The 25,480-nt window shown below is 46.4% G+C and overlaps 5 protein-coding genes across 8 annotated transcripts; 3 read left to right on the top strand and 2 right to left on the bottom strand.

The window, feature by feature from the left end:
- Positions 1-53: 53 nt before the first annotated feature.
- Positions 54-1,630, bottom strand: LOC114861118 (retinal rod rhodopsin-sensitive cGMP 3',5'-cyclic phosphodiesterase subunit gamma-like). The gene is made up of 4 exons (XM_029160137.3): positions 1,181-1,630; positions 548-712; positions 417-457; positions 54-345 (listed from the first exon to the last, which is right to left on the bottom strand). Exons 2-4 carry the CDS (start codon positions 703-705, stop codon positions 269-271), a joined length of 276 nt encoding a protein of 91 aa, XP_029015970.1. The 5' UTR covers positions 706-712; positions 1,181-1,630; the 3' UTR covers positions 54-268.
- A 490-nt stretch (positions 1,631-2,120) lies between these two features.
- ccdc137 (coiled-coil domain containing 137) lies at positions 2,121-4,251 on the top strand. The gene is made up of 6 exons (XM_029158921.3): positions 2,121-2,307; positions 2,479-2,624; positions 2,703-2,907; positions 3,022-3,104; positions 3,203-3,282; positions 3,370-4,251. Exons 1-6 carry the CDS (start codon positions 2,237-2,239, stop codon positions 3,568-3,570), a joined length of 786 nt encoding a protein of 261 aa, XP_029014754.1. The 5' UTR covers positions 2,121-2,236; the 3' UTR covers positions 3,571-4,251.
- A 1,863-nt stretch (positions 4,252-6,114) lies between these two features.
- LOC114860380 (G-protein coupled receptor family C group 5 member C-like) lies at positions 6,115-9,229 on the bottom strand. 2 transcript variants are annotated; one of them, XM_029158916.3, is made up of 4 exons: positions 8,661-9,229; positions 6,647-7,623; positions 6,431-6,534; positions 6,115-6,345 (listed from the first exon to the last, which is right to left on the bottom strand). In XM_029158916.3, exons 2-4 carry the CDS (start codon positions 7,614-7,616, stop codon positions 6,256-6,258), a joined length of 1,164 nt encoding a protein of 387 aa, XP_029014749.1. In that variant the 5' UTR covers positions 7,617-7,623; positions 8,661-9,229; the 3' UTR covers positions 6,115-6,255. The 2 variants fall into 2 exon arrangements, with proteins under 2 accessions (XP_029014749.1, XP_029014748.1); XM_029158915.3 differs by lacking the exon at positions 8,661-9,229 and adding an exon at positions 8,228-8,367.
- A 1,395-nt stretch (positions 9,230-10,624) lies between these two features.
- Positions 10,625-14,462, top strand: btbd17b (BTB (POZ) domain containing 17b). Its single transcript, XM_029158914.3, has 3 exons — positions 10,625-11,210; positions 12,381-12,666; positions 12,851-14,462. The coding sequence occupies exons 1-3, from the start codon at positions 11,096-11,098 to the stop codon at positions 13,923-13,925; spliced, it is 1,476 nt and encodes a 491-aa protein (XP_029014747.1). The 5' UTR covers positions 10,625-11,095; the 3' UTR covers positions 13,926-14,462.
- Positions 14,463-14,783: 321 nt separating this feature from the next.
- Positions 14,784-23,567, top strand: LOC114860381 (dual specificity mitogen-activated protein kinase kinase 6-like). 3 transcript variants are annotated; one of them, XM_029158919.3, is made up of 13 exons: positions 14,784-15,135; positions 18,435-18,504; positions 18,605-18,653; positions 18,751-18,864; positions 19,110-19,229; positions 19,316-19,432; positions 19,884-19,935; positions 20,019-20,146; positions 20,306-20,383; positions 20,661-20,800; positions 21,036-21,081; positions 21,261-21,362; positions 21,456-23,567. In XM_029158919.3, exons 1-12 carry the CDS (start codon positions 15,117-15,119, stop codon positions 21,336-21,338), a joined length of 1,011 nt encoding a protein of 336 aa, XP_029014752.1. In that variant the 5' UTR covers positions 14,784-15,116; the 3' UTR covers positions 21,339-21,362; positions 21,456-23,567. The 3 variants fall into 3 exon arrangements, with proteins under 3 accessions (XP_029014752.1, XP_029014750.1, XP_029014753.1); XM_029158917.3 differs by having other exon boundaries at positions 21,261-23,567; XM_029158920.3 differs by lacking the exon at positions 14,784-15,135 and adding an exon at positions 15,282-15,350 and having other exon boundaries at positions 21,261-23,567.
- Positions 23,568-25,480: the final 1,913 nt, after the last annotated feature.

The raw sequence follows: 25,480 nt of genomic DNA, 5'->3' as shown, positions 1-25,480 counted from the left end.
GGCTTTGATCTGGTTATTTAGTGCTTTTCTTTGTACTTGAGAGAGAAGAAAGATTTGTTTTTTAAAGTCCAAGCTTTATTCTGAGCTTGTTGATGGAAACCGTGTTTCCAAACTGTCACAGTTTCCACGGCAACCCCAGAGTCATTAGGCTGTTACTACGTAGATGGATGAAGTGGAAGCGTTGGGTTGAGGTTTTCTGGGTCCTGGTGCCGGTTCGGGGGCTGGTCAGCGCATCTCGTCCCTGCACATGCGCCCACGCTGGCGTCTCTCAGATGATGCCGTACTGAGCCAGTTCGTGCAGCTCGAGATGGCTGTAAGCCTCCCAGGGGCAGATTACAGTGATGTCTAAAAGAGAGACACGACACTGACTGTTTGTTTTACTAGTGCTGTGGTCCGAGTGTGATCCTGCTACTCACCGATGCCGAGTCCTTCCATTCCCGGGATGTCCTCTCCAAAACTAAAGAAGAAGAAAACCCAAAGCTTTATTTTGAAGGGCCTCGGTGTCTAGCAGATGCTGGTGGTGGGGGGGGGGGGGGGGGGGTCCTACCCGATGACGCCTCTCTTTGGGGGCTTGCTCTTGAACTGGCGCGTGTTCCTCTGTTTGAACTTGGGCGGGCCTTTGCGTGGGGACGCGGGCCCCCCGGCTGCTCTGAGAGGAGCCTTGCTGCCGGGCTTTGCTTCTGCTCTGGGCACATCTAAGTTCATATTTGTCCTGCGGGAACACAACAAAAAAAACCATTCATCTCGAATGAATTCTCTTGCAGAATTAGCTTTTGTGCAATCAACACACGCCGCTGTAATCTTGTACTTGGACGCCGCTTTAACGCCCCACAGCACCTTTATAATGAGATTACAGAGGACATGCTGAATTCGCTTGTGCTCCAATCTGGCAATAGCTCATGAAGTACTCAACTAGATTGTCAGCCAGTAGAGGGTATGGAAGAAAACACTACATTATTATTAATAGATAAATGTGCATCAAAGAGCAGTTACTCAGTCATCACATCAACCAGTCATTTTAGCTTTTAGTCCTAACATTTAGACTTTTTTTACACACTATTAATTTATTCTAATACACTAATATTTATTAATATTCAAAACCAGAGTGCATAAGGACTAATAGGTTTCCAGGTTTCCAGTGACATTTTATATTAAATATATTAAATAAATAAATACTCACCAGCTGAGTTGTCACACCTGATAATCTTGTGGATCTGTGCTGCTGTGTTTGGTGAAGAGCTCTTATACACCTCTGACTCTGAGGAGATTATGACGCCCCCAGCCAATAACCTGCACATCACATGCAGGTAGTTTGCTCAACGCCGTGTAGAAAACAGCACGTTCATCAGCTGGCGGCTGAGGAGATTTGCCCTGTGATCCTTCACACTTTACCAGCACCTATATGATTGGGCAGCATCTGCCACCATGAACATACCGGCATGTGCTGCGACGTTCCCCTTTCATCAGCAGGCTGTCAGATTAAGCTGCATTATGTTTGTCTGGAAACCTGCTGGGCATAAACAAACACCTGATCCATTCATCTGATGGTTTCCTGCAGCTAATCCACACCGTTCATACACATGTAAACACGCACACATGTACCAGAACCTTCTTCAGCCCCGTGTCCTTTTAGCTTCTGTCTCTAGTAAATAACCAATACTAATTATTATAAACAGAATGATAAAAGCCTGTGTCAGGATATTGATGTCTTTGAGATGGCATTTAGAAAACAGATGGAAGGATAAGAGTAAGTTGTAAAGGGTTACATTCTATTTAAATGTGATTAAAACAATTAATTATAGAAAGAATTTATCTTTAAGACGTTTATTGGAAAAACAACATAAGGCATTGACGCCATCTCCTGGTGGTAAAAGGAACTACATTTACAATCCAATACGCATCGTGCAACAAAGATTGTCTACAGAACAAACAAACCACTATGACGTTTGCCGCTGTCTTATGTTGTTCACTTAATAATTATTTTTACTTAGAAATAAATCCAAACTAGTATTGACTCTAGATCTATGTGCGATTAATATCAAGTGAAGGAAGTAAGGGGAGATGGAAATGCCTCCAAGCGTTGGTTCACGATCAAAACATCAGAGTGGGACCTCTTCGCTTCCTGCCGCAGCGACGTCTCAGGTTGAGGGTTCATAGGTCAAAGGCTACACACGGTGCTCCACATGCTGTGTTTTGTCAACACACTCTGCAATGATCAGGAATTAACTGTAAAAACATGGGAAAGCCTGGGAAGAATAAAACAAAGGAGTCGGCAAAGCAAGCGGACAAGGCCGGAACACGTTCATGGTGACGTAAAGAAACCAATGTTGTAGAATGCTAGCAGCTACTGTTAGCTACTGTAGCTAGCTGTGTGTATTTAAACCGTTGGTCGATATTACCAATGCTTCTCAGGTAGTTTTTACATCACATATACTGCCTTCAAATGTTAACACGCGGTGCTTGCTAACTGCATGACAGTGACAAGAAAGTCAAACGAGATGCTAAACCCAAGAGAGCCAAGCCTGAGGACCACCTGGCACACATCCCCTTCCGGCTGCGGGAGATCATGAAGAGCAAGGACAGGATGAAAAAGGGACCCCTTAAGACCAAAAAGCGGAAAGAGCGTGAGTACAAACCCCTCAAGTCGTGATTTTATTCACAGTAAGTGAGGAGACTACTGCATTGCTGTCGTGTCTTTTCAGCCAACCCTAAGTTCAGTCAGCCGAAGGACTGTCAGGACGGAGACATACCTGTCCCCCATTTCAAGAGGGGACGAGGCGAAAGCGAGAAAGCCTACGTGCGTCGCATGGAGAGCGAGTCGCAGCACGTCCTCTTCCTCACCCAAAACCAGGTGGACAGGAAACCTGAGCTGGACGCGACGCAGGGCAAGTCCAGCAACAAGAAGGAGTGAGTGACTGTCTGCCTGCTTGTCTGTGGCTTCACCTGTTGCACTGTTTGATTATCTGAGGTCATAGTTGTTTTTTTTAATTGCACCTTACATGGAATGATTGCTTTCTTCAGAGCCGACAAGATCAGATTACAGAGGCTGCACCAGAAGAAGCTGAACAGACAAGAGGCTGAGATCGAAAAAGAGATGTTTAAAGGTAAAGAACAACAGGAAAGCCCAACATTGAGCTTTAATGTCTCAGGTGGATACAAACCTGATCTCACATGAATACTAATGTTGATAATGTCTTTTTAGATCATGTTGCCTTTGGTGAGGTTACAATGGCTCCACCTTCTTTAACAGCCAAACCCAAGAAGGCTCCAGTCAGATCTCAGGTAAGAACTCAGTTGATTCATCACATTTTCTTTGTAGTCTTGAGGATGTGTCAACCATGCTGCTTCTTCTCTGCTGTCATTACCCAGAAAGCGTCAAAGGAGCTGCTTCTCACCTCTCTGCTTGGCCAGACTGCCAACTCCACCGCGAAGCCCTCCATGGCCAGACAGAGAATCATGGAGGAGGAGCGGCAGCGGGCAGTGGAGGCCTATCGTCTTCTGAAAAAACAGAAGCAGCAGCAGATGGAGGCCAGGGCCGCCGGCCTGGAGAAGCTCAAGAACCTCCAGTGATTTCTCCAGTCCTGAGACTCGGGGAGTTGCAGTTCCTCAACTGCATTCAGGTCTGACGGCTGCCACCAGGAACAGTCCTGCAGTGATGTGGGTCATGGCCATCAGCACTGTGTGTGTTACATGTTTGGACCTGACATGCCAGTTGTGGCGTGTACAACAATGTAATAATAGACATGCGAATAATGTTTACTTGAATCCCTCAAGTTCACACATTGTTTCAATAAATTAATGTTTTTTTTTAGATGACAAACTTCTTTCCAGTCTTCTAGAAAATACTCAGATTGGTGCCTGTGTTGATTTACCACCCTGATAAAATGACAGCATTTGTGACTGTATAAAATAAAACCTTTCATGTCTCCAGGTACAATTCAAAGAGTTTGCCAGTAGATGGCGCTCTTCCTATATAAACCTGGTTTTATTCTTATTCTGATACAAGAGCTTAAATATTTAGGACTAAAGTGTAAACATGGCTACAACCATGTCAGTCCATCTATTGGTTTTTCTGAAGACAATATGACTTCGTTGTTGTTTTTGTTTCCAACAGAAATTAAATTTGAATCTCAGCAGCAAGGAACATCAAATACTACCAAAGAAAAATTAGGAAAACACACCTTGTTTCTTTCACAGTGTTTAAACCGTTTTGTCTTGAAGACTTAAATTAAAATCTAGCAGAGCCATTTATATTCATAATCCTTAACGGCTTTACTTTCATGAACAAGGCCTTTGTTTAAATACTGGCATCTGGCACAAACTGCCCCCCACCCCTCAGATGTTTTTCAGCTCGATCTTCCTCAGCATCATATAAATATATGTAGTAAATTTAACACTAGTATTTTTAACCTGTCTTTATTTTGATAAGCTTGAGTTGTAAAAGCTTCTGACTGTTTTTGCCCTGTGTTTGTCCACTGAGGTGTTGTCACAGTGACAAGGAAATTCATTAGGTGGTGACAGCTGCTTGTGATTACGAGTGCTGACTCCTCAGAGCTGAACCCAGCCGCCATCGCTCATGTAACCGTCCGTGTGCACACGACAGCTATTCGTATTATCAGGGGACCAATGGTCTCTGCCAGCTAGAGACGCTTGATATTATTCACACGCCAAACATTATCGTCCACTATGACCTTTGTGCAGGACCTGACTATTTTAAATGACCCAAGTCACAACCTGGCATTGTGTGAAATACATAAGTCCTCTATTTTGGTTATATTTGAATAGACTTTACCTGTTAAATATTTACCTCCAGAGTAGGTATGATCAGCTCAGCAGCTGAAAAACATGCTTTTTGCATTTGTTTTCACACTATGTTTAAGAGGTGGGAGTACAATAATTACACAGTAAAATCCCGTCATTTGTTTATTGTTGTATATTTGCGTGCTTGTCTTATTTCCAGCAGTTGCCTCTCTGAGCAAGTGTTCGTGGCTGCTGAGTGTACAGGACGGTGGGAGTAATTGGGAAAGAGTCTACTCAGCCTGCTGCTAGGCAGCCACAGCTCACTCCAAGGCTCTTATTGTGTGTGTGTGTGTGTGTGTGTGTGTGTGCGCGTGTGCGTGCGTGCAGATTGCATGTGAATGGTGAATGGAATTAGAATAACTCAAAGCAGCGGTTTATCCTCATTTGTCTAAGATGATGTCCCTTCTCTAACATTTTAAACATGTTCACTTTGACATGATACAACCACAGTGGTTTTCCACAATTAAATGATCATCGGTCTCTATATGAATGTGTTTTTGCCACTGTCCTCATAGCGTGATTGTTTGTAGTTCACCCTGCTTCTTATGTAAGAAGCCTTTCACCCAATGCAGTTCCTGTCAAATCCTTTCTAATGCTCCAAACTTAAAGTATTTGCACTAAGATTATTACCCCTTTAAATTCTAACAGAAAATTGGCTTCACGTGGATTTATTACTTGATTTTTCTGTTTGGGTCCAGTAATCCTTCCAAAAGCAGCCCCCACCTGCTCAGCAGTGGAAACCAATACTACAAAGTACTATACAGTACAAAGTACAACTCCTGTATATTTCCTCCATAGACCAAACATATGCACCAGCATGTAAATAGCACAGGGTAAAACTTGGGACACTTCCTCTTTCAGTATTCCAGACCAGCTTCCGGGACCTTTGTCACATACAGTTCAATGACTCTGTGCCTCCAAGGCATCACGCAACCTTCACAGGTTTAACAAATTAGCGTAAAATTACAGTTCATTTCTAATAATCAAAACTGTTAATGAATCAAATGTTTGACCAGAATAAATCCCCATATAATGAAATCTATATTACACCAAAAACAATAAGTGTTCAAACTATAGTGGATGTGGTGGCAACACAATAGCAGCTTTAAGAGTTTGCAAATAAAACCAAGCACACAACTACACATGGACGGTGTCTTAACACAACTTTGGCTGATTTTACTATAATTTGTCTACTTCACCAAACCTGCAGCTGGTTCGCACCTAAAACTATTTTAATTGTACAAAACCGCAAAAAGCACAATTAAAGGTGCCGAGGTCAAAATCTTCATGTCTGTATATACACAGAGGTCTATCTCCAGGGGTCTAAGGCTTTATTTTAACATTCAACTCCTATCCATTTAGAACAAAAACATGTACGAACAGATGAGGGCACACGTGGCAGGAGCTGCTGTGTGTGTCACCGCTTAACGCCCCTGCGTCCGGATCTCTGGAGGCTCAGTCCCCCAGCGCGGGTAAAGGTGGATGAGGAAGGGCGCTGTGGCTTCCCAGGGGGATGGAGGCTCGAGGAATCATGGCCTGGTCCTTCTGTAGCAACAGAGGCGGTGATGTGATTTTTGTGATGGGGGGGGGGCACGTATTTGACTTGGTGAAAGGTTACGCCAGCACTCACCCGTGTCAGACCTGTAGCCATCATGGCGATTTCTGTGGGCTGGTACACGCAGCTTCGCAGCTGGCCGTTGTAGGATTCATAAGGAGACACGGGCTTGGTTGGATCTTTAAAAAGGAATAAACAAACTTGTGCATTAGAGTTACTCATATGGTGACATACAACCTACGAGCAGACTAGCTGTCATGGTACAGTGTGCTAATCGTGTCTGGTAACTACCTGCTGGAGGCTCATCCATGGAGAACGCTCTATTCTCAATATACACGTTCTGATTGGACGGCTCTGGCTCCTTGAGCATGTTGTCGTAAACCAGGCTTCTGGCGGGGTAGACGTGGTGGTCTCCGTCGCTGGGCTGCTCCTGGTCCGGGTCCTCCTTTGTCAGCAGGGAGAGTTCTGGGATGGTGTAGAAGATCAGGAACACCCAGGCGTTGGACACCACAGCGACGGCCAGAGTGGGATCGTCCCAGCTGGCCTTGGACGCCGCCCGGTTCCCATACAGGTACATGACGATCCAGGTGACCCATATCGCCAAGGTGAGGATCCCCGTGACCAGGATGAAGGCTCCGTCCCGGCGCCACTCCTTGTGTTTGAGCGCCACCGACGGCACGGCCATCAGCACCACACCCAGCAGCAGAACCATCACGTAGGTCAGAGCCATCACGAAGTCCTGGCTCTCATAGGCGCAGTGCGGGTCCCCCCCTGACGGGCTCCTCACCGAGGTGATGAGCAGCCATTCCGTGTTGATGATCACCTCCACCAGCCACAGGCCGAGGGCTCCCAGGCACAGCATCCAGCTCCTGGGGCCCCGGCCCCGGCGCCGCTGCAGGGCCAGCCACAGCCCGTGCATGGCCAGGCAGGCCAGGCAGCCCGAGAAGAGCACGCCGAAGAGGAAGCGCCGCGCCGAGCAGCTGGCGGAGTACCGGCCCACGATGAAGGTGAAGGCCAGGCCGAAGAGTCCCAGAGAGAAGACCAGGAAGGCGGCCTGCAGCGCCACCATGCCCTTCCTCTTTCTGTCCGTCACGAACGGCAGCGAGGCCATGAGGATGACGAAGAGGATGAAGGAGGTCACCACGCCGGCGGCGGCGACGGCCTCCACCGCGACCCCCCACACCGCCGTGAGGTCGCACAGGTTGTAATATATGGAGCTGATGCCGGAGACACAGCCTCTGGGGGCGGTGGTCGGGTTCATGGTGTCCCTGAAGAGGTTTTCAAAAGAAGATGCAACAAACATACCCGAATCAGTAGTTGATCATGCAAATGGATGGCAAACTATGGCATTCGCACCCTGGCTGATTAAAACAACGGTAAACAAGCCAACAAGACATGATTCTGAGGTCCAGTCTCCTCCGTCTTTAATTCCCACATCAATACAGTGACGCACAGTCTGACCTTGGCTGACCTTTAAGATGCCTTAAAAGAGTGTTTAAAGCCCAGCATCATCAACGCCTGCCCTCATGTAGGAAAATAGTCTGTAGCTTCATGGTCAGTTAAATTTGCAATGCAAGTGTATTTCCAATAAATTCAATAACAGTCTGAACTAAAACTTGTAAAACCTTTCCATGTAACGTGAAAACCATTAAATGACACTGATAAACTGCAGCATTTCGAAATTCATCTTCTTTAATGCGGAATAAACGGTTTAAACCTCGCTGGTTTAAACTTTCACCATTAAACGTTGACTATTGGAGATCCACTGTCTAACCTTTGGATTAAATCTAAGACCTCCAGCACCATAAGCTTTACGGGGGAAATTGTGGAAGCGTTTGCGCCACTTTTGCGACTCGCTTTCTTTCGCCGTACCTGGGTTCAGTGCGTGCGGCTCCGAGCGGGACTCAGGTGCGTTAATTCCAGTGAAGTCGACCCAAACGTGGAAAAAAAAAACACCGCACTTTTCTTATAACCACTTTATCCCGTGTCTTCCAGCCTCTGGGTGCGTCGACCTGTTTTGACGCAATCGAGCTTCACCTAATTAACCCGCCGGGCTCCCGGGAATCACGGAGCGTCCTCCAGCCGCCGACTCGCACCGCGTCGCTTCGGAACCATGGTACGTGCCACTCAGCCAGCCTCGGGTTCCGCAGCACCCAGCAAAACACAAGGCTTCTGCGCAGGCCGAACTGCCCCAGACTCTTTATCCCAGCGCGCTGGAGGTTGCAGCTTTGCATATTCTGCGAGATTAGCAGCCAGCTGCTTATTTGCTTTAGGCAGTTTACACCCAAACAAAGGCTCCACTCACCTGACATTTCCACTTGAATCAGGACCAGTGAGCTAGGCATTGATTCCAAACGCACCCCTGATTAATGATTATTGGCTTTCACGGGTTTGGGATTAGGTCAAATTTGATTTCTTTAAACATGATTTCTTCAACTTCGACTTCACTTTGGTTGGTTATCATTTACAATGAACAGCAAATAACTCGAATGCGCAGATGATTGTATGAATTAAGGAAATACTGGCGCCTCAGAATGTCTGCATAACTTTTGTCTGTTGGAGGTTAAACGTTTTGGATCAGCCTTTAGTTGTGTTTGCAGAGCCACCTGGTGGGAAGTGTTGGCACAGGTGGGACTCAAGACGTCACGCACAACAAAATACGTATTTTTATATTTATCTGTTATTGGCCACGTCGCCGAGTGATGCCTTTGACTTTAGCTTATTAGATATTTTATTTTATATTATTTTTATTTATTTATTGCATGACAAAACATGATAATAAGTCATAACAATCCTTTGTCTCCATCACTCACATATTACATCCTGAAAATAAGTTAGTTACTTTTATTAACAAATGAAATAATAATTAAATGATGCTTAAAAAGAACATTTTATTGAGTATGTCAGTTTTTGTTATTTCATGTAGACTGAGCAAAATGTGTGAGGGTTTTAGTTTAGCGATTTAGTTGTAAAGCTAAATATGAAAATTACCTTAAAATACAAACACTACAATAAAACAGTAAGTTTGCAATATCAACTTTTGACCCCATGTAAAAAGTTCCTGTGTGTGTGTGTGTGTGTGTGTGTGTGTGTGTGTGTGTGTGTGTGTGTGTGTGCATATTATGCAAAGCCATGAGGCCTGCTTATCTCCTGCCCCTCTGGGTTCATGCAGCAATAAGGTCATGCAGGGCACTTGGTTGAAGCTAATCCAGACATTCATATACTGTTTATACTGAGAGGTGGCCAGTTGTGTATTGATCCCTAAATGGATGTCTTCCTGAGGGGAGCAGCTTGTCTGTTCATCCCTTCCGCCCAGTCAAACCATCAGGCGACGGGAAGGACATTGGAGCTTTGGGTCCATTCTGGGTTTAGTGTAGTAATAATGGCAGTTTGTTGCAGGAGGCTTTGCTCGGGCACCTCGGCAGCAGCGCTTGCCTCCGTGAACCTGTCAGGTTATTCATAGCAGTGGCTAAAACGTCCCTCCTCCTGCAGTTTGGGTGCAGCGAGGCCGCCCCAGGGCGTCACCACAACCCAGTTCCCTCTGAAATGATGCGACGCCTCATCTGTCTCGTTAAGGCGCTTAGTGCAGTGAATCAGACCCACACCGAGGTTGTCTTTTTGAAAACATACGCGCTGAGATCTCGGTATTGAGTGACCCAACTCTGACGGACAGATCGATGCGAGCTGAGTGGGACATAAAGGCTCATTTAAGCGCCTGTAAACATCTCTGTGAGCCCTTAGGTGAGAGCCAGAGGTGTTGTGTCAATGCATGCTATTCCAGGATGCATTAATTTCTTATGCCGTGTGGTGATCGAGTTCACTTTGAGTTGTTAACCCATTTCATATTGATTATCATAGCGCGGCCGTTAGTGCGCTCACTGCCAGTAGCAACACTCCACCTTGAATTTGTCCATATGACGCTGCCCTCTGAAACATTTCTCACGTAGCCAAGTTGTTAAATAATGCAGATTTCTTTCCAAATGTCATTTTACACAGGTCACTAAGAGTAACTTCACTTTCAACTCACTGAGTGACGACCTAAGATCCTGATTGACAGATAGATAAACAGAGCTCAACCTAGTTGCATTAGAAGACCTAGCATCAATGAAATTATCCTCTCATTAATTAACATGACTCATGAATAATAATTTACCACAGAAAAAAAAACTATCCTAGAAATGGATTTGGTAGATGACAGTGGGTCACGTGGTCTGTATTAGAACCTAAATTACTTTTAGTGGTCTCAGTGGCCTCTGTTGTAATTAATTGACTAATTATATGTCACTGATTGGCTCTGGAGGACATAAGGCAAAACAAATTTTGCACTCCAGAGATCTGCAGCGTTCTGCATTCAGAGCGCCATTAGAAAATGAAACTGTGTAAATATCGATTGTTAATTGTATCTAACCCCGACACCCCCCAAAACAAGAGCATTAAACCGTGTCCTTGGTTGGCCTGGTGCCGCTGATCAATGCCATGTAACATCCAAACGGGAGAAATTCAAAATCAAAGCTGTCGCTATAGCAACGCCCCTGCCAGATTCCACCAATCAATGGAGACCGTAGGGTTGTGAGATGCGCCAGGGAAAGGCCAGCGTCCTACATAAAGAGCGCGGGACAGGGAGCCGGGCAGCGCACACGGGGCAACGCGCCTTCCCGCACGCACGCACGCGACGCCGACGCCGACGCCGGAATCAGGAGGAAAGGAGTGGACGAGCGAGAGGACAAAGACGGAAGAGAGATGCGGAATAACCGGGAGGAGATGGTGCGCTCATGTGAACGAGGGATCCCTGTCTGGGTGTCTGTGGGCTGCCTGCTCCTCTGCATCCACTTCCACTCTGTCACAGTAGCAGGAGGTAAGTTCACAAATGCCGTCATTAGTTTTAATTATTCGCTCTTAGGGAATATTATCACTTTAGTATCTTTTCTGTATGTCCTGTAAGTGTAAGTGAAGGTGTTTAGTCCTGTTTCAGCCTGGTATCCTTCATTCAGTCAGTGGGTAGTAGGACACAGCTTGAACGTGCGACCCCCCCCCCCCCCCCCCCCCCAGCCCAAGGGCAGGGGATGGGTATTTATCTATTCCACTCATCTATCTGTCTGCTGGGCGCAGGGAGGACGGGCATGTGCATTTGCTGCCTGGCTTCATGCCGGCTCAGTGACACAGTGGGGTGGGAGCAGTGAAGCAAAGCTCCTCTCACACAAGTCTGACTTTGATTGATTTTGACCAAAGCTGAGGGCCACATTCCTCTGCTGTCAGATTAGATTTGACTTTAAATTCCAGCCGCGCACAGACTCATCTGATCTTATGCTACATATTAGTTTGATATGTTTCATTTAATGTCTTCATCTCTTTGAGCGCCGCTGATAGTGGATCATGCTTGATTTATGACTTTTGGTGTTGTTCTTTGTTATATCAGAATATAATTATCATCTATTATCCATTTTTCCAAATGGCTACAATGTGGCAGAACCCCTTGTCTGTACACACACCCACACACTCCGCTGTCTCTGGGATGCTGGCTGGCTAATTGGAAAAAGGCACCTTTGAAGTGGTGGCACTTGATTGTGGCAGCGAAGCGAGGACTGCGAGGCATCCCAGAGAGCTGAGTGCCCCCCCCCCGCATCTCATTAAGGCCCCAGTAACAGGCCGACTAGGCTGCTGATGGCTGTGCAGAATGGAAACAGCATCCTGGCGTGCTGAGTCTTTCATGTGTGACTCCCGAGCATGAGCCACTCGCGCTCACGTTCAATGGGGCCCATCTGCAGTGGCGCTGCAGACTCAGGGTTCCTTTCTGAGCGCCTGGTATCAGAGGGTCCTCTGACTCAGCCACCCGCTCTCTATTAGGTGAAATCAAAAGAAACGAAGGATGTGCAACTCTGCTTTTTCCGTCAGTCAAAGCGTTACAGATCTGCAGTTTTACAGCAAATGCACATGAAATCTGTTGCCAAACCCTGCGAGGAGGTAAGAGGAGCTAATTGCACTTGCACAAACTCCACACTCGATCTCTCTCTCGCTCGCCCCACAGCCGCCCTGAAGCAGGAGGCAGCCCTGGACAGCGGGGCCACGGTGCTGAATCACTCTATGAGCTTGGTGCAGCGCATGGAGGCTCTGCTGGCCATGGGCAACGGCAGCGACGTCACGCTGCGGGTGCAGACCATCGGCACGGACGAGGTGAAGGTGATCCCGGCCCACGGCCTGGTTCTGGCGCTGCAGAGCGACGTGTTCGAGGAGCTGCTGCTGGCGCGCAACAACAGCGTCGTGGTGCTGAGGGAGACGCCCGAGTGCGCAGCGGTGTTTGACAAGTTTGTGAGGTTGGTGTTGGTGTGGTTCCCACTGTTCTTCTTGGCACTTACGATGCTCCATCTTGTGAAATGTTCTAAATTTACACAGTCAAACGTTGTAGTGTGGGATTTTTTTTTTACAGTGACTCACTTGGAAGCAGAGAAAACGCTCCAACATTTTTAGATGACCCGTATGTTTATCTTTCCCCTGCAGGTATCTGTACTGTGGTGATATCTCCCTGCGACTCGATCAGGCCATTTCTCTGCATAAGCTGGCCAGCAAGTACCATGTGTGGGGCTTGCAGCAGGGTCTGACCCAGTATATGACCCAGCATCTGTCCAGCGAGTCGCCCACCGGCCACGTGGTAGGCTGGTACAGCTACGCGCTGCAAATCGGGGACGTGGCGCTGCGGGACAGCTGCCTGCAGTACCTGTCCTGGAACCTGTCGTCAGTGCTGCAGAGCGCAGAGTGGGGCTCCATCAGCGAAGACCTGCTGCTCTCCCTGCTCCAGCGCTCTGACCTCATTTTGCAGAGCGAGCTGGAGCTGTACGAGGCACTGGAGGCCTGGATTAGCCAGAACCAGCCTGTCAGTGCGACGGTGGAGACCGCCCTGAGGGCCGTTCGATACGGCATGATCCCCCCTCAGCATCTCTTCCGCCTTCAGAAGCAGTCCGCCCTCATGCTGAAGTACTACGAGTCCATCCGCGACCTCCTCTATCTGGCCTTCCAGTTTCATTCGGCTTCTCCGATCCAACTGGCCAAATACTTCGATGTCAACTGCAGCATTTTCACGCCTCGTAACTACCTGTCTTCCTCGTGGGGGTCCCCGTGGGTCATTAATAACCCCACCCGCGACGACCGCAGCTACAGTTTCCAGACGCAGCTGGGTCCCAGCGGCCACGACTCTAGTAAGCGGGTGACGTGGAACGCCCTGTTCTCCCCTCGCTGGCTCCCACTCAGCGCCAGGTCGACGTATACTGAGCTGGGCGCTATGCAGCCCACCCGCACAGAGGGGGGGCGGCCTCGCATCATTATAACACCAGCTACCTCCAGTCCAGACTTTGCTGGCGTCAGTTTCCAGAAGACGGTGATTGTTATGGCAAGACAGCAAGGAAAAGTCGTGGTCCGCCATGTCTACAACTTCCACCAAAGCACAGAGGAGGCTGGGGATTTCCTGGTAGATGCTGACCTGCAGCGCCGTTCATCCGATTATCTAATTGACAGCTCCCTCTATCTGCACATTGTAATAAAACCCATCTATCATACACTTCTCATTGCCAGGAAGTAAAGTCAAATGTTTTGGTGTGGCCACACCATTGGTTATCCTTTTTCCTCCCACACAGTCACATGCCCATATTCCAAAGTACACTCATATCACAGCACATGCTTATGCGTCATGTCTGTGAGACCTCTATGGCTGATTAGTTTGTAGGTTTTGTTGTCCTGCAGTTATTTAGTGAGGATGTGTCTGGTAAATGGAGGCATTCACAGCTGAAAAGATGTAGTTGCTAGTGCAATGGGGTTTTCCCAACACTTCCTTGTTTGTTCAGGTATTTTATAATCTAGCTGTTAAGTGTATGCAGTGGCTAATGTTGTTTTCATAGGTAGTAGTTTTACTTTTAACAGTTTATTGCTATTATATTTTTATGCATCAAATGTACAATTTTTAAAGTTTGTGCACTTTCTGTGACAATTAATAATAAACGATTTTGTTATTTACATGCATAAATGAAAGTGCAGTCCCATTATCTGTGTTCCATTATCTGTCAACAAGGTAATGGAGACTACTGTATAATGCAGACTTTTTCTTTTGTAGTTTTTTTCGTATATACCAGCAGGTATTTTATTTCTAAAAAGAACGAATGAACAATAAAATATAACAAGAAAAAACAAAGTTTCTGGTGTTTATTAATACTAAAACATATATATATATATATATATATATATATATATATATATATATATATATATATATATATATATATATATATATATATATATATATATATACATTATTTTAATTATTTTAATTAATTAATTATTTTAACGCATCATTCTCGATTAATAGTAGATCCTGGACGTCCTTTGTTTTGCGATAAGGTGTACCTACACTACACATCCCATGATGCACAGCACGCGAGAAAGGAAATACGTCATCACGCGGTTGGACCCTTCAGCTGTCAGACTTTGGCCACCCAAAAAGTGCAGGTTTTGTTAGCAAACTATCTCGAAGTGTACAGCCCGCGCGGACTTCGTTTAAAGTTGTGCATTGATCATCTCGTCGACATTTGAGCGCGCGCGCCGCTTTTGGACGCTCCGCGGTTGCACGAAGAGGAAACGTCGCGCTCTAATCGCTGGTAGTTTTTGCACGGCAAACCAGCGATCCTGAGCGGGTGTAAGGGTAGATGCAGGGAGGGAGGGAGTAAAAAAAGGCAAAAGTCTTTGTGCTTCCCTTCCCCCTCATCACAGCAAAGGGGAAATGTCTCTGTCTAAAGGAGGTGAGTGTTTTCGGGCTTTAACAGTTTTAACAACCGCGCGCACGTTCGCAACCCCCCGCTCTGCGTGGAAGTAGTTTAACGCTAGCTAGCTGTTGGAGAAACGTAACCTTGTCAGGTGGAAAGCTGCTGTGTGGGGGGGAGGAGGGGGGAGGCTAGCCAGCATGTCTCCTGCTTTCTACCGTGGGTGAAGTTTCTAGTCGCGCTCCTGTCTGAAGGTATCCGTCGTAACGTACAGTGTAGCGTGCTAGCCGCAGCGCTTTGTGCGTGTTTTTCTTGCTAAAAAGGTGTAGCCGCATCGCGTCGTTCGAGTTGCCCTGTTGCGGTTAGCTAACGCCGCTCGCGCGACAATAAAGGACTTTCGCCAAGCCGTAATTATCAGACCCCCCCCCCCCGCTGGAAACGCTGCGCCGACGCCAGTTTCTCCTTTGCGCCAAACTAAAGCCGAGGGACCACAGGTGTTTGCATTTTTTTCCGGCCTCGTGACGCACGGATGGCGTTGGGTTAGCTAATGTGTTAGCGCGACAATATTTTTAGCGCCGCGTCCAGCGCTTTTGGTTTCCACGGCGGAAATTCCTTTATTTTTCAAACAGGTGGCGATGCCGGAGGAGCCGAGGGCGCTTCTACACCCTCGGCGTCCGCCGGTCGAGTTGGCTCGCGGGGCGCCGCCGTGCAATTACGGGCGGACGGCTGAATAAAACACACACCTTGGAAAAATCAAGGTCCTTCCTCTGCGTCACGCACACAGAGCATGGTGATGATGTCAATTTACATTTCAAGTTCACCGCTTGTGCAATTACACAATCATACTAGCGTTACCATGGTCGGGAGTACACACTGTTTTGAGAGGGCTGTGTGGATTGGCTTGTGCTGCTCGGGCAAACGCAGCCTTTCTACCATGGCATGTTTTGACTTGCAGCACCAACACCTAGTGCAGGCTCGGTCTTTGTTGACAGTTCACTGGCTGCAAGCAGATCCTCCATAGCTGCTACACAGGTTCTGGGCTGTTGTGCACAGCCCGCCTGGAGGATCACTGCAAAAGTCATTTTTAGTTTTGTTCTCACTCATAGGTTTGTTTGACGTCGGAGCGGACTCCTGAGTTCATGCTTTTGCGGAGCTGTGTTTGCTCCCTAACTGCACCGATAGGGAGGTGTGGAAGATTATCTGCGCGTGAGTCATCCTTGTCTGTATATGGACCCACACCGAGGCCAGGGCTTCCTGGCGGTGACTCGCCACGCAGCTATTGACACTTTGATCCCATGCACAATCCAGAAATTCTTGTTCGCGTTACGTATTTGTCGCTGGCACCGGATATTTTCCACTGAGCTCGTTTTGGTCTTTTAAGAACTACTGCATTTCCTGTAAATGTGCAGCAGTTCCCTGCTACAGTGGAGCAGCAGAAGCATTGTTAACACTTCACCTACAATATTACGGAAACTTGAAGTTTGCTTGTATTTGTATCTGTGTGCAGTGTAACTACTGTTTACATAATGTCCCATTTTGCTTGTACATATTCTTTCCTGTGCTGTAAGTGCAGCTGTGGCTGATGTCCTAACACTGTCGGCTCCGCTGTCCTGCCCAGCAGGTCTTTTAGCAGTAAAGCGGGCCTCTGCTGGACCAATGGGAGCAGACAGCAGCGAGAGAGGCCAAATGAAGTGACATCATATGTCCCAAAGGGTCCTGACAGTTGTTGTGTTTTGAGCGGATGTGCCCAGTCTGACTGGCTGGGAGGCACATCCCGCCAACACAGCCCTGGGGACAGGGGCACTGCACACACCAAACCCAAGCTCTTCAACATGCCTGCTACCTTACTGCTGCATTATAGCATTGGAGTTTGTACTCGCTGATCGTGCAGCGCTGTAATTTCTTTCTGCAGCAGAGGTTTGTTTGAAGCGGCTTACGTTACAGCACTTTGCCTGGTATGTCAGATGTTTATGTCCAGCACCACAGTGTTCGTGAGCTCCTCTAGTCTTGTTGCATGAACAAAAGCCAGTCTTATTTGTCAGGCCATCTGAAGCCTTCGGGTGCGTATACTTTATCCCACGCAGAGGAAACGCAAAATCTATTTTTGACCCTGCATGTGTGAGTCAATCACACTGCAATATCTCCTCGCCACATGAGAATACCGTAGTCTGTCCAGGCCCTATTTTAGGGCTGCAGCACTAAAGGGACCTGTCTGTTTCAGCAGCAGGGCATTGCATCTGAATTCTAGTAAAATTCACTTCCCTTCCAGCTCAATCTGGCAAGGAGGGGTTTACCCAATCGCACTTCCTCCAGAATGATGTGGTGTGACTCACTTATTGGCAAATGCGGCCTGCAGAAATAATAGCTGTGTTTAAGAGTTGCTGTATTTGTTATGAAGCAAAAGCTGGCGTTACACAAGCGCGTCTGAATTGAGCTGGAATCGTGCAATGAGAACAGGAAATAACCGGCCGCTTTTGAACGGCTTCTCATCGCATGCCAGTTGGTTAAAAAATCTGACCATGTTTGTTATGCACGCACCGATACAGGTCAGAAGTGTTCTGTTTTTCTCGCCGACCTTGAAACAAGTGCAAACATGCCGAACAGGAGTGTCCATGTAAAAAAAAAAAAAAAGTTGAGCTATTTTTCCTGTGTTGTTGCTCGTAAGCCCGGTAGCTGTGTCATTCTGGCAGAGGCTCGCAGCCCCTTGTGGGAAGTCCCAGCGGCTGCTGGTAAAACTGTTTATGAATGGGCTGCTGTCACTGATTTAAAACAGAAAGCTGCACAGGTTACAGCGCCGTGCACCATACGTTTCTCACGCTGGAACATATGGAACTGAAGACGAGATTATGATAAAGGGATGAACCTTATTAGCAATGACAGTAAAAGTCCCCAACAGGAAGCAAGGCATGATTCCCTTGCATTCCCCTCCCTTTTATTTGAGTCATCATACCAATGCTGCTTAGTCATTTAGTCTACCTTCTCAGTGCTGCAGGGCCTCAGCTCTGAGCACACCTAATCTCCTGTTAGATAACAGATCGTTTGCGATAGTTCGCCTCTTTTGCAACTTCAAGTTGAAAAACGTCTCAATAGGCCGGCGTAGCTCAGCTTTATGACTGCATGCACGCGCCGTTCAGCTGGCACGTGCCTAAATCAGAATTTGTGGTAAACCTGCAAAGCGCTGCTGCAAACTCTTGCGAATGGCCTTCTAAAAGTCTGAGAGGTCGTTGACCTTTTGTCTGTAAATAAAACGCTGAACTGCGATTGCTCCTCCATGTATCCTTTATTAATGAGTCACAAACCTGAGGTAATTATTGGTTTCTGATTTCTTGTCTTTTTAGTGAAGAAGAAAAACCCTGGGCTGAAGCTGGCCCCAGAAGTGTTCGGGCAGCCCCAACCAGCAGCAGCAGCGTAAGGCTCCTTTTTAAAAGTCAAACAAACCTACAGTAGGAGGGTCTGATGCATAGGCGGGTTAAAACCCTCCACCATAATATTTGCTTTTCCCCTGCAGGCCCCCTCGAGATCTTGACTCAAAAGCTTTTGTCACAATCGGAGATCAGGTAAAGCACAGTCTTTGTTCCCCCCCCTGACGGGCTGTTCCGCCTTTCTGCAGAGCTGAATGCATATATTAATTGAACATCTGCCTCCTCTGTGCAGAACTTTGTGGTGAAGGCAGATGACTTGGAGCAGATTGCGGAGCTGGGGAGGGGAGCGTATGGGGTGGTGGACAAGATGAAACATGTGCCCAGTGGTGTTATCATGGCTGTCAAGGTAGGCTGGTAGTCTGCCGCTCAGGTTACCTCATTTAGCAACTTTTTTTAAATGCAGTGTGCTTTTAAAAATAGCAACTGCGACTTATAAATATATTCAACTTATGAGCTCGACTTGTAAATATGTGGATCAGATCTATCGGGTGTCTGACGTCTTGCACTGAGGTGGAGGTTAAAGACAGTGAACCTGATTATATCTGCCCTGAGATGACACTGATGGTCCACCTGTGACGCTTGTGTACACAGAGGATTCGTGCCACAGTCAACACACTGGAGCAGAAAAGGCTTTTGATGGACTTGGACATTTCCATGAGGACAGTGGACTGTTTCTACACTGTGACCTTCTTTGGTGCTCTATTCCGTGAGGTAAAACTAGTCATTTAGTCAGATTCTTTTCCTTAGTTTTTTAAATGTGATTTGCTTATTTTCTGACATCACGGCTGTTATCCCAGGGAGATGTTTGGATCTGTATGGAGCTCATGGACACCTCACTGGATAAGTTCTATAAGAAGGTTATTGATAAAGGCAAGACCATCCCTGAGGACATCCTGGGCAAGATCACAGTAGCGGTATGTCTCCTCCAATTTTTTTAGAGGCCCACTAAGGCTTTGAAAGTGTTGCTTGTGTAAAAAAGGAAGATTTTGTGAAAACAAAAAAATTGTAGGAAGACATGTTCTAAGAGCAAGATAAGCATCATTTCGTAGTGAGAAGATGCACTTTAATTATTTCTTGGACGAACAACAGTTAAGTCTTGTCATCGTGGTGAGGTTGCCAAGCAACCAACAGCACAACTGGAAATGAAGGGTGAGGACCAGCTTGGACTGTCGCTGTAGATTTAGTGATAGTTTAGTGATGTGTCTTTCTTACAGTCACACCAGTAACCATCACCAAATCTAGAATTGTCATCTTTTTTGTTTGGTTGTGACTACTTCTGTAATGCAAAGTTTTGTTTTGTGCACACACTCATTGTATTCATTGACGTATCAGTTTTTGTCCGTAATTGATTCTTTTTACCTCCAGATTGTCAAGGCATTAGAGCATCTGCACAGTAACCTGTCTGTGATACACAGAGGTAATCATCAGTGTTAACAGGTTCAGATTTATCTAGTCTTGTTTTTTCATTGCCTGCATAATTATTCTTTCAACCTTTTACAGATGTGAAGCCTTCCAATGTTCTGATCAATACTGAGGGCCAAGTGAAAATGTGTGACTTCGGCATCAGCGGCCACCTTGTGGACTCTGTGGCCAAAACTATGGATGCAGGCTGCAAGCCCTACATGGCGGTAAGTCAAGATAAAGGACGATCTGGCTAACTCTGCATTAACTGAGGCCTGCCTGTGTTGAAGGCAGGGCAGTAGCTCCTGTAGGTGGTAGATTTATTCATAACCCCATTAAACTGACTTTCTCCCTTTTTTTTTTTTTTTTTTTTTTTTCCTTTTCAGCCTGAGCGGATCAACCCTGACCTCAACCAGAAAGGCTATAGTGTCAAGTCAGACATATGGAGTCTTGGTATTACAATGGTGAGGAGGAAAAGTTATCATCATAGCGAAGCTTTTACACACTACTCCCTCAGTGTGAAAACTGTACAGTCAGAGAGAAAATCTCATGACATTTGGTTCATCCTGAAGTTAAGCCTGATCTCATGCATCACACGAGATCAGCAACATAAGCCAATATTACAAACATAGTTGAGTCAGCAAATGAATACCTAACACTTGATTGAGATGCTGTGTTTGTTTCTCTGGAATGAAATTTTAGCTCGTACCTTGCTGAAATCGGCCTCTGTCTGTTTCCTAGATTGAGCTGGCCATTTTGAAATTCCCCTACGACTCATGGGGCACCCCATTTCAGCAGCTCAAACAGGTGGTGGATGAGCCGTCCCCACAGTTGCCTGCCGACCGCTTCTCCCCAGATTTTGTAGACTTCATCTCCCAGTGGTGAGTTTTGCAACTGAGAGTTCTTCTGTGTGTTACCACTGTGGCCCAGCAGGGGTCAATGTTCGCTCTGAGTTGCTGAAAGAGGTGACATCTGGAAAACGGGCTCTTAAGCTCTAACGTCACTTCAGGTGATGTTTGTGTATTGGACTATTTTAAAATGAAATTTTCTCTTTCTTTTTTTCATTTTTGTCACCTTGAATATATATCATGTCTTTTTTTTTTCATTTTTTTGCAGCTTAAGAAAGAAGCCAAATGAAAGACCAGCTTACACAGAATTAATGGTTAGTATTTTAATATATTTTTTCCCCTCTGTGCTACTTACATTTAATGGATGTTCAGTGTCCTCTGTCTTAATTTAAGTCTGGCCTCAAGAATCAAGTACCAATGACATCAATGAGCTTTCACAAGTATAATAATAATAAACAACAAACATTAATTTCTTATTATCTTTTTCACACAGGAACATCCATTTTTCACTCTGCATAACTCCAAAGAGACGGACGTGGCCAGTTTTGTCAAGGTCATCCTGGATGACTGATCCTCCAGGCTTCACCCTGACTGGGTAGGCAGGACCTCTCAGCAAAGAAACCAATGGCCTACCTTTTTTTTTTTTTTTTTTAAATCTTTTCTTTTTTTTAACTCACTGGAATGACAGACTCTGCACCCACACACCACAGGGGGGTGACCCAAAGACTGACAGCAGCCCAGCAGCACTGGAGCAGGAGAGTAGTGGTAATATGAACTTGATCTGTCAACTGGAGAGGTTTATGTCGCTCCTTCAAGCTTCCTGCGTGTGCCGTTCTCCACATGATAAACATGAACTGAATTGTTATTTTGATTTTTCTTTTCTTGTCTCTGTTTCCCTTCTTATCTCTCTCTTCAGTGAACAGAGCCAACCTTTTTTTTTTCACTTTTTGACACGTGTATAAATACGTCGAATTTCATCTACAAAGCTTAGTTTGTTGTTTGTGTAATGAAAGCTATATTTGCAAATGAATTTGTATGTTTTCATCATACAGTGTTTTGATACTGTATACCATCAGTAGGTGTGAATTCTGCGGCACTAGGGCTTTGTTGGATCATATCAGGTGAAATGTTTGACCTGGTTCTGCCCTGAGGTCCAGCTGATTAGCTGGGCTGTGGGAGACACTAAGGCAAAAAGAAAACTAAAAATGTAAGAAATCTCAAAGGACGGGAGTCGTCCCATATCATGAGTGACACGCAGTGATCGCTCTGCTTTTTTTCTTACTTGGGTATTAAAGCATCAGCTCCAGTGCTGCCACTGTTACTACCTGGACGTCTTCAGGGGGTTGCTTTTTCTCTGTGCCATTTTTACAAAATGTTCTCATGAAATACTGCATTAAGTGTTTTCCTCTTGTCTTGGACTTGTTCTTGCCTGTGTTTTTACTTTTCATTTTTGGTTTGTTTGCTTGTTTTTCTCTATTGTGGACTCAACACATGAGGCACTTATGTTTTTCTTTTTTTTTTCTGGAGACCTTCTTATGCCTTACACTCAGCGTATGTTAGGGAAATAATTTATCTGTTAAAGATGTAAATACTATCTCTTTTTTTTTTTTTTAATGTAAGATGACACTGTCAACATGAGCAGTGCAGATGGAGTGGTTGGTGTTAGTTTTAATGCAGCGTGACGCCTACACAAACACAGCCAGCTGACTAGCGTACACCTGTTTTGAACTGATGTGCTGTCAAGCAACACCGCTCAGGTTTGTGCGTTCGCCTACGTTTTCGTTTGTGTGCCGCTCTCCTCGAGTCCCGGACCCAGAGCCTCTCTTCGTCTGATAGTGGGGCAGCTGTTGGACCTTCTGTCAGGCCATACTATGCAGAGCTGCTTCACATTGGACACACAGCAGGGGGCCTTTGCTACATGTTGGCACCCACTCCAGGTGTTCAGAGACTGTGATGATGACGATGGTGACGGCAGTGACAACCGCTGTGTTCCTGTTCGTGGCTAGCGCACAGCCTCTCTGGTTTACACTGTAGTGCGACCTTTATCAGTCAGTGAGTTAAGAGTATTTATGATTGTGAATTATAAGGGAAAGCTAGTAACACCGCGAAGAAGCTGCTGTTGTCTTTTCCCCTCGGCCTTCTTCGGTGTATCAAAGTCAGTTTTATGCTGATCACGATGAAAATGGAACACTCGCTCTACCTCTTACTCCTTTTACTCTGTTTGCCACCTTTTTATTGGATGGGACTGACGAACTTGAACTATGGAAAGACAAAAAAATAAAGGCTTTATTGTTCAGTATGTCATGATTTAGTAATATGAATAGATTGTGTGGGTGATGCACAGAATGTGTACAAATAAAAGGACAAATCGGACAATAAAACTACGTCATCGGGGTCAAAGTGCTCTGGTAAAACTCAAACCCAGTGCCTCATTCACCCAAAGCAGTGGAGAAGCCTCTTTGACTTTGGTCTGTTCTCCAGCTCCAAGATGCACCAGGTCCCTCTGCTAGTTATTGTTCATGGCATTCAGCTTTGGGCATGTCTCAAGCATCTAGTGCGGCTCTTATTAAAAGGAAGAAAGCTGCTCTGCGTTGTGTCTGAAATGCCTTTGCTCACAAATTCAAATAAAAGGTTTTGATCTATTGGAAGAATTGTAAAACTTACTGAGCAAATAAAAAACAATTAAGCTGAATTTTTGTATCTGGACCAATGCTGGATGTATGTGAGCAGGTGTAAGCTATTAATTAGTCTGATGGGTTAATAAAATAGCTTCTAATCAGAACAGCAAGAAGCCAAACCATGTTAAGCATCATTATTGAGCTGTGGCTGTCTCTTCGATTAGTATAGCGCCCCCTTTGGTCAAAGCTGTAATCATTCACATTAACTCATTGAAAAAGCAACCTACTCTAACTTCTACAAGTCACAGCTTCCAGAGCGAGTCTTGTTCTAAATCTAGTAATTACAATCGCTGCGTGTGCAGCATGCCTTCTACGCTAGCTTTCTATTTTTGAGAACAATATTATGTAAGCACAGAAAAGCAAACGGACGTCTGAAGTTGTGTTTCGGCAGCGTGCGCGATGAATAGAAGGGCAAATCTTTCAGGCTGTTTTTATTTGCTGTAAACCTAAATGAACGCCGACAAAGGCCCAGTTCGAGCTTCTGCACGGCACTAATAACTTCACGCCAGGATGAAACCACTCAATGCCGGCGGACTGCAGGCAGTGGAACTCCATCCAGACCAAAGAGACACTTTTTAGGAACGGAGGCCTTTGATGAGAACTTATATAATGCTGCTCAAACCATCACGTGAGGGGAGATAGATAGATTTAAATTCTGCTGAGTTTAGTGTGGACTGTGGTGCAGACATGGTGTGAAGCACGGCACACGCGTGGCCCAGAAGCAGATGCTGCGTCCCATCGGGTCGACCCGCTCAGGACTCCCATCCACCGGCTTTAAGAACCTGTGTGGAGCTGTGTCACCGGCTGAGGGCTGACACTGCACGTCCTTATGCAACAAGCTTCTGTGCTGTAGACAAGTTCCTATTATGTCACAACCTCTGTTTGTGTCCGATTCACTTCAGAAATATAGCTTTAAAGTAAAAGTATGTGGTCGTCTACATGAGAACTTGTTTTATTAAGAAGCCGATGTTCACACAGTGCAATGCCAGTGTGGCCTAATGTGTCCTTCTGCATTGTCCGATGTAGACTTCCTGCCTTCCGTGAAAAGCCTTGAGGGGAGTACTGTGCTCACTGCATTCAAAGCAGACAGTAGTCCGTGAATGCATCTCCTGCAAGGAGGAAAATGTCCCGGAGCCGCTTGTGCGGTATGAGGCAATTACATAATAACACTATGGTGAAACATTTGGGAATGAAAAGGGCCAGTGGCTTGGAAATGTCTGCCGCTGTATGTTTTCCAGCTTCCTAGACTTCTTAACCCAGTTGACAATGCGGATTATAGATATGACTCAGCTTTTTTTATTTGCGTGGCATCAGATGAGAGGTCAGAGTGCGGCGTATCCCGTGCGCGGCCAAAGCCGGATTAAGCGCGGGACGGGACGGAAGCAGCGGATGCATCCTGGCGCGGAACCTTCCTCTCCTTCGGCGGCTGGAGAAGATCTGGCCTCCGTCTGCGACCAGCTGGGTTTGTGCTTAAACAGCCCCTCTGTGCACGCTCTGCCCAAAGGTGATACCTGGATAGATCTGAAAGTTAAGCCCGGATTAAAGTGTGCTGTAATTAAACTCTGACACGCCGGTGGCGCGCGTCCATCCCCGATCACGGCGCCGGAGCGCAGCCTGAAAGGGGATCTGCGTGCCCTTGTTTCAGCGCCTGCTGCTTCGGACCCGTGTCGCTGCAATGCAACTGTCCAGACACCGATGAGAATCAAAACAGGAAACAGGAGAGATGCTCAGCTCTTTTTGTTGCCATAGTGCCAGTTGTGAGAAAGTGGGAAATGCTGGAGTCGGCACGAAGCACAGCGGTGACCGTAATGACAGACTGAGCGTTTTAACACGCATGCATCCGCGGTAGGACGCTGCAGGCCGAGCAAGGGCGTCCTGCATGTTTACGGCCCCATTTCTAACGTCCGGTCTATTTAAAGCCGCAGACGGGCCAAGAAGGTGAAACGTAATATCGCTGCATTCGCTGCCGCAGAAGAAGAGCCGCGAGCTGATGTCAACGGGCCCAACAGCTGCAGTGGGACCGGCCTCTGCTGTC

The sequence above is a fragment of the Betta splendens genome, chromosome 8 (assembly GCF_900634795.4).
Source record: "Betta splendens chromosome 8, fBetSpl5.4, whole genome shotgun sequence".
Classification (NCBI taxonomy): Eukaryota; Metazoa; Chordata; class Actinopteri; order Anabantiformes; family Osphronemidae; genus Betta; species Betta splendens.
This window is presented reverse-complemented; position numbering and strand designations above follow the sequence as displayed.

Coding starts and splice junctions, on each gene's coding strand:
- LOC114861118 (XM_029160137.3), bottom strand. CDS start 705: ATGAACTTAGATGTGCCCAGAGCAGAAGCAAAGCCCGGCAGCAAGGCT. Junction 458..547: donor CCAAAGAGAGGCGTCATCGG/GTAGGACCCCCC, acceptor CTTCTTCTTTAG/TTTTGGAGAGGACATCCCGG. Junction 346..416: donor AATGGAAGGACTCGGCATCG/GTGAGTAGCAGG, acceptor TCTCTCTTTTAG/ACATCACTGTAATCTGCCCC.
- ccdc137 (XM_029158921.3), top strand. CDS start 2,237: ATGGGAAAGCCTGGGAAGAATAAAACAAAGGAGTCGGCAAAGCAAGCG. Junction 2,308..2,478: donor AAGGCCGGAACACGTTCATG/GTGACGTAAAGA, acceptor ACTGCATGACAG/TGACAAGAAAGTCAAACGAG. Junction 3,105..3,202: donor CGAAAAAGAGATGTTTAAAG/GTAAAGAACAAC, acceptor ATGTCTTTTTAG/ATCATGTTGCCTTTGGTGAG.
- LOC114860380 (XM_029158916.3), bottom strand. CDS start 7,616: ATGAACCCGACCACCGCCCCCAGAGGCTGTGTCTCCGGCATCAGCTCC. Junction 6,535..6,646: donor CATGGATGAGCCTCCAGCAG/GTAGTTACCAGA, acceptor TCCTTTTTAAAG/ATCCAACCAAGCCCGTGTCT. Junction 6,346..6,430: donor TGGCTACAGGTCTGACACGG/GTGAGTGCTGGC, acceptor CTGTTGCTACAG/AAGGACCAGGCCATGATTCC.
- btbd17b (XM_029158914.3), top strand. CDS start 11,096: ATGCGGAATAACCGGGAGGAGATGGTGCGCTCATGTGAACGAGGGATC. Junction 11,211..12,380: donor CTCTGTCACAGTAGCAGGAG/GTAAGTTCACAA, acceptor CTCGCCCCACAG/CCGCCCTGAAGCAGGAGGCA. Junction 12,667..12,850: donor GTGTTTGACAAGTTTGTGAG/GTTGGTGTTGGT, acceptor TTTCCCCTGCAG/GTATCTGTACTGTGGTGATA.
- LOC114860381 (XM_029158919.3), top strand. Junction 20,147..20,305: donor GCTGCAAGCCCTACATGGCG/GTAAGTCAAGAT, acceptor TTTCCTTTTCAG/CCTGAGCGGATCAACCCTGA. Junction 20,384..20,660: donor GGAGTCTTGGTATTACAATG/GTGAGGAGGAAA, acceptor TCTGTTTCCTAG/ATTGAGCTGGCCATTTTGAA.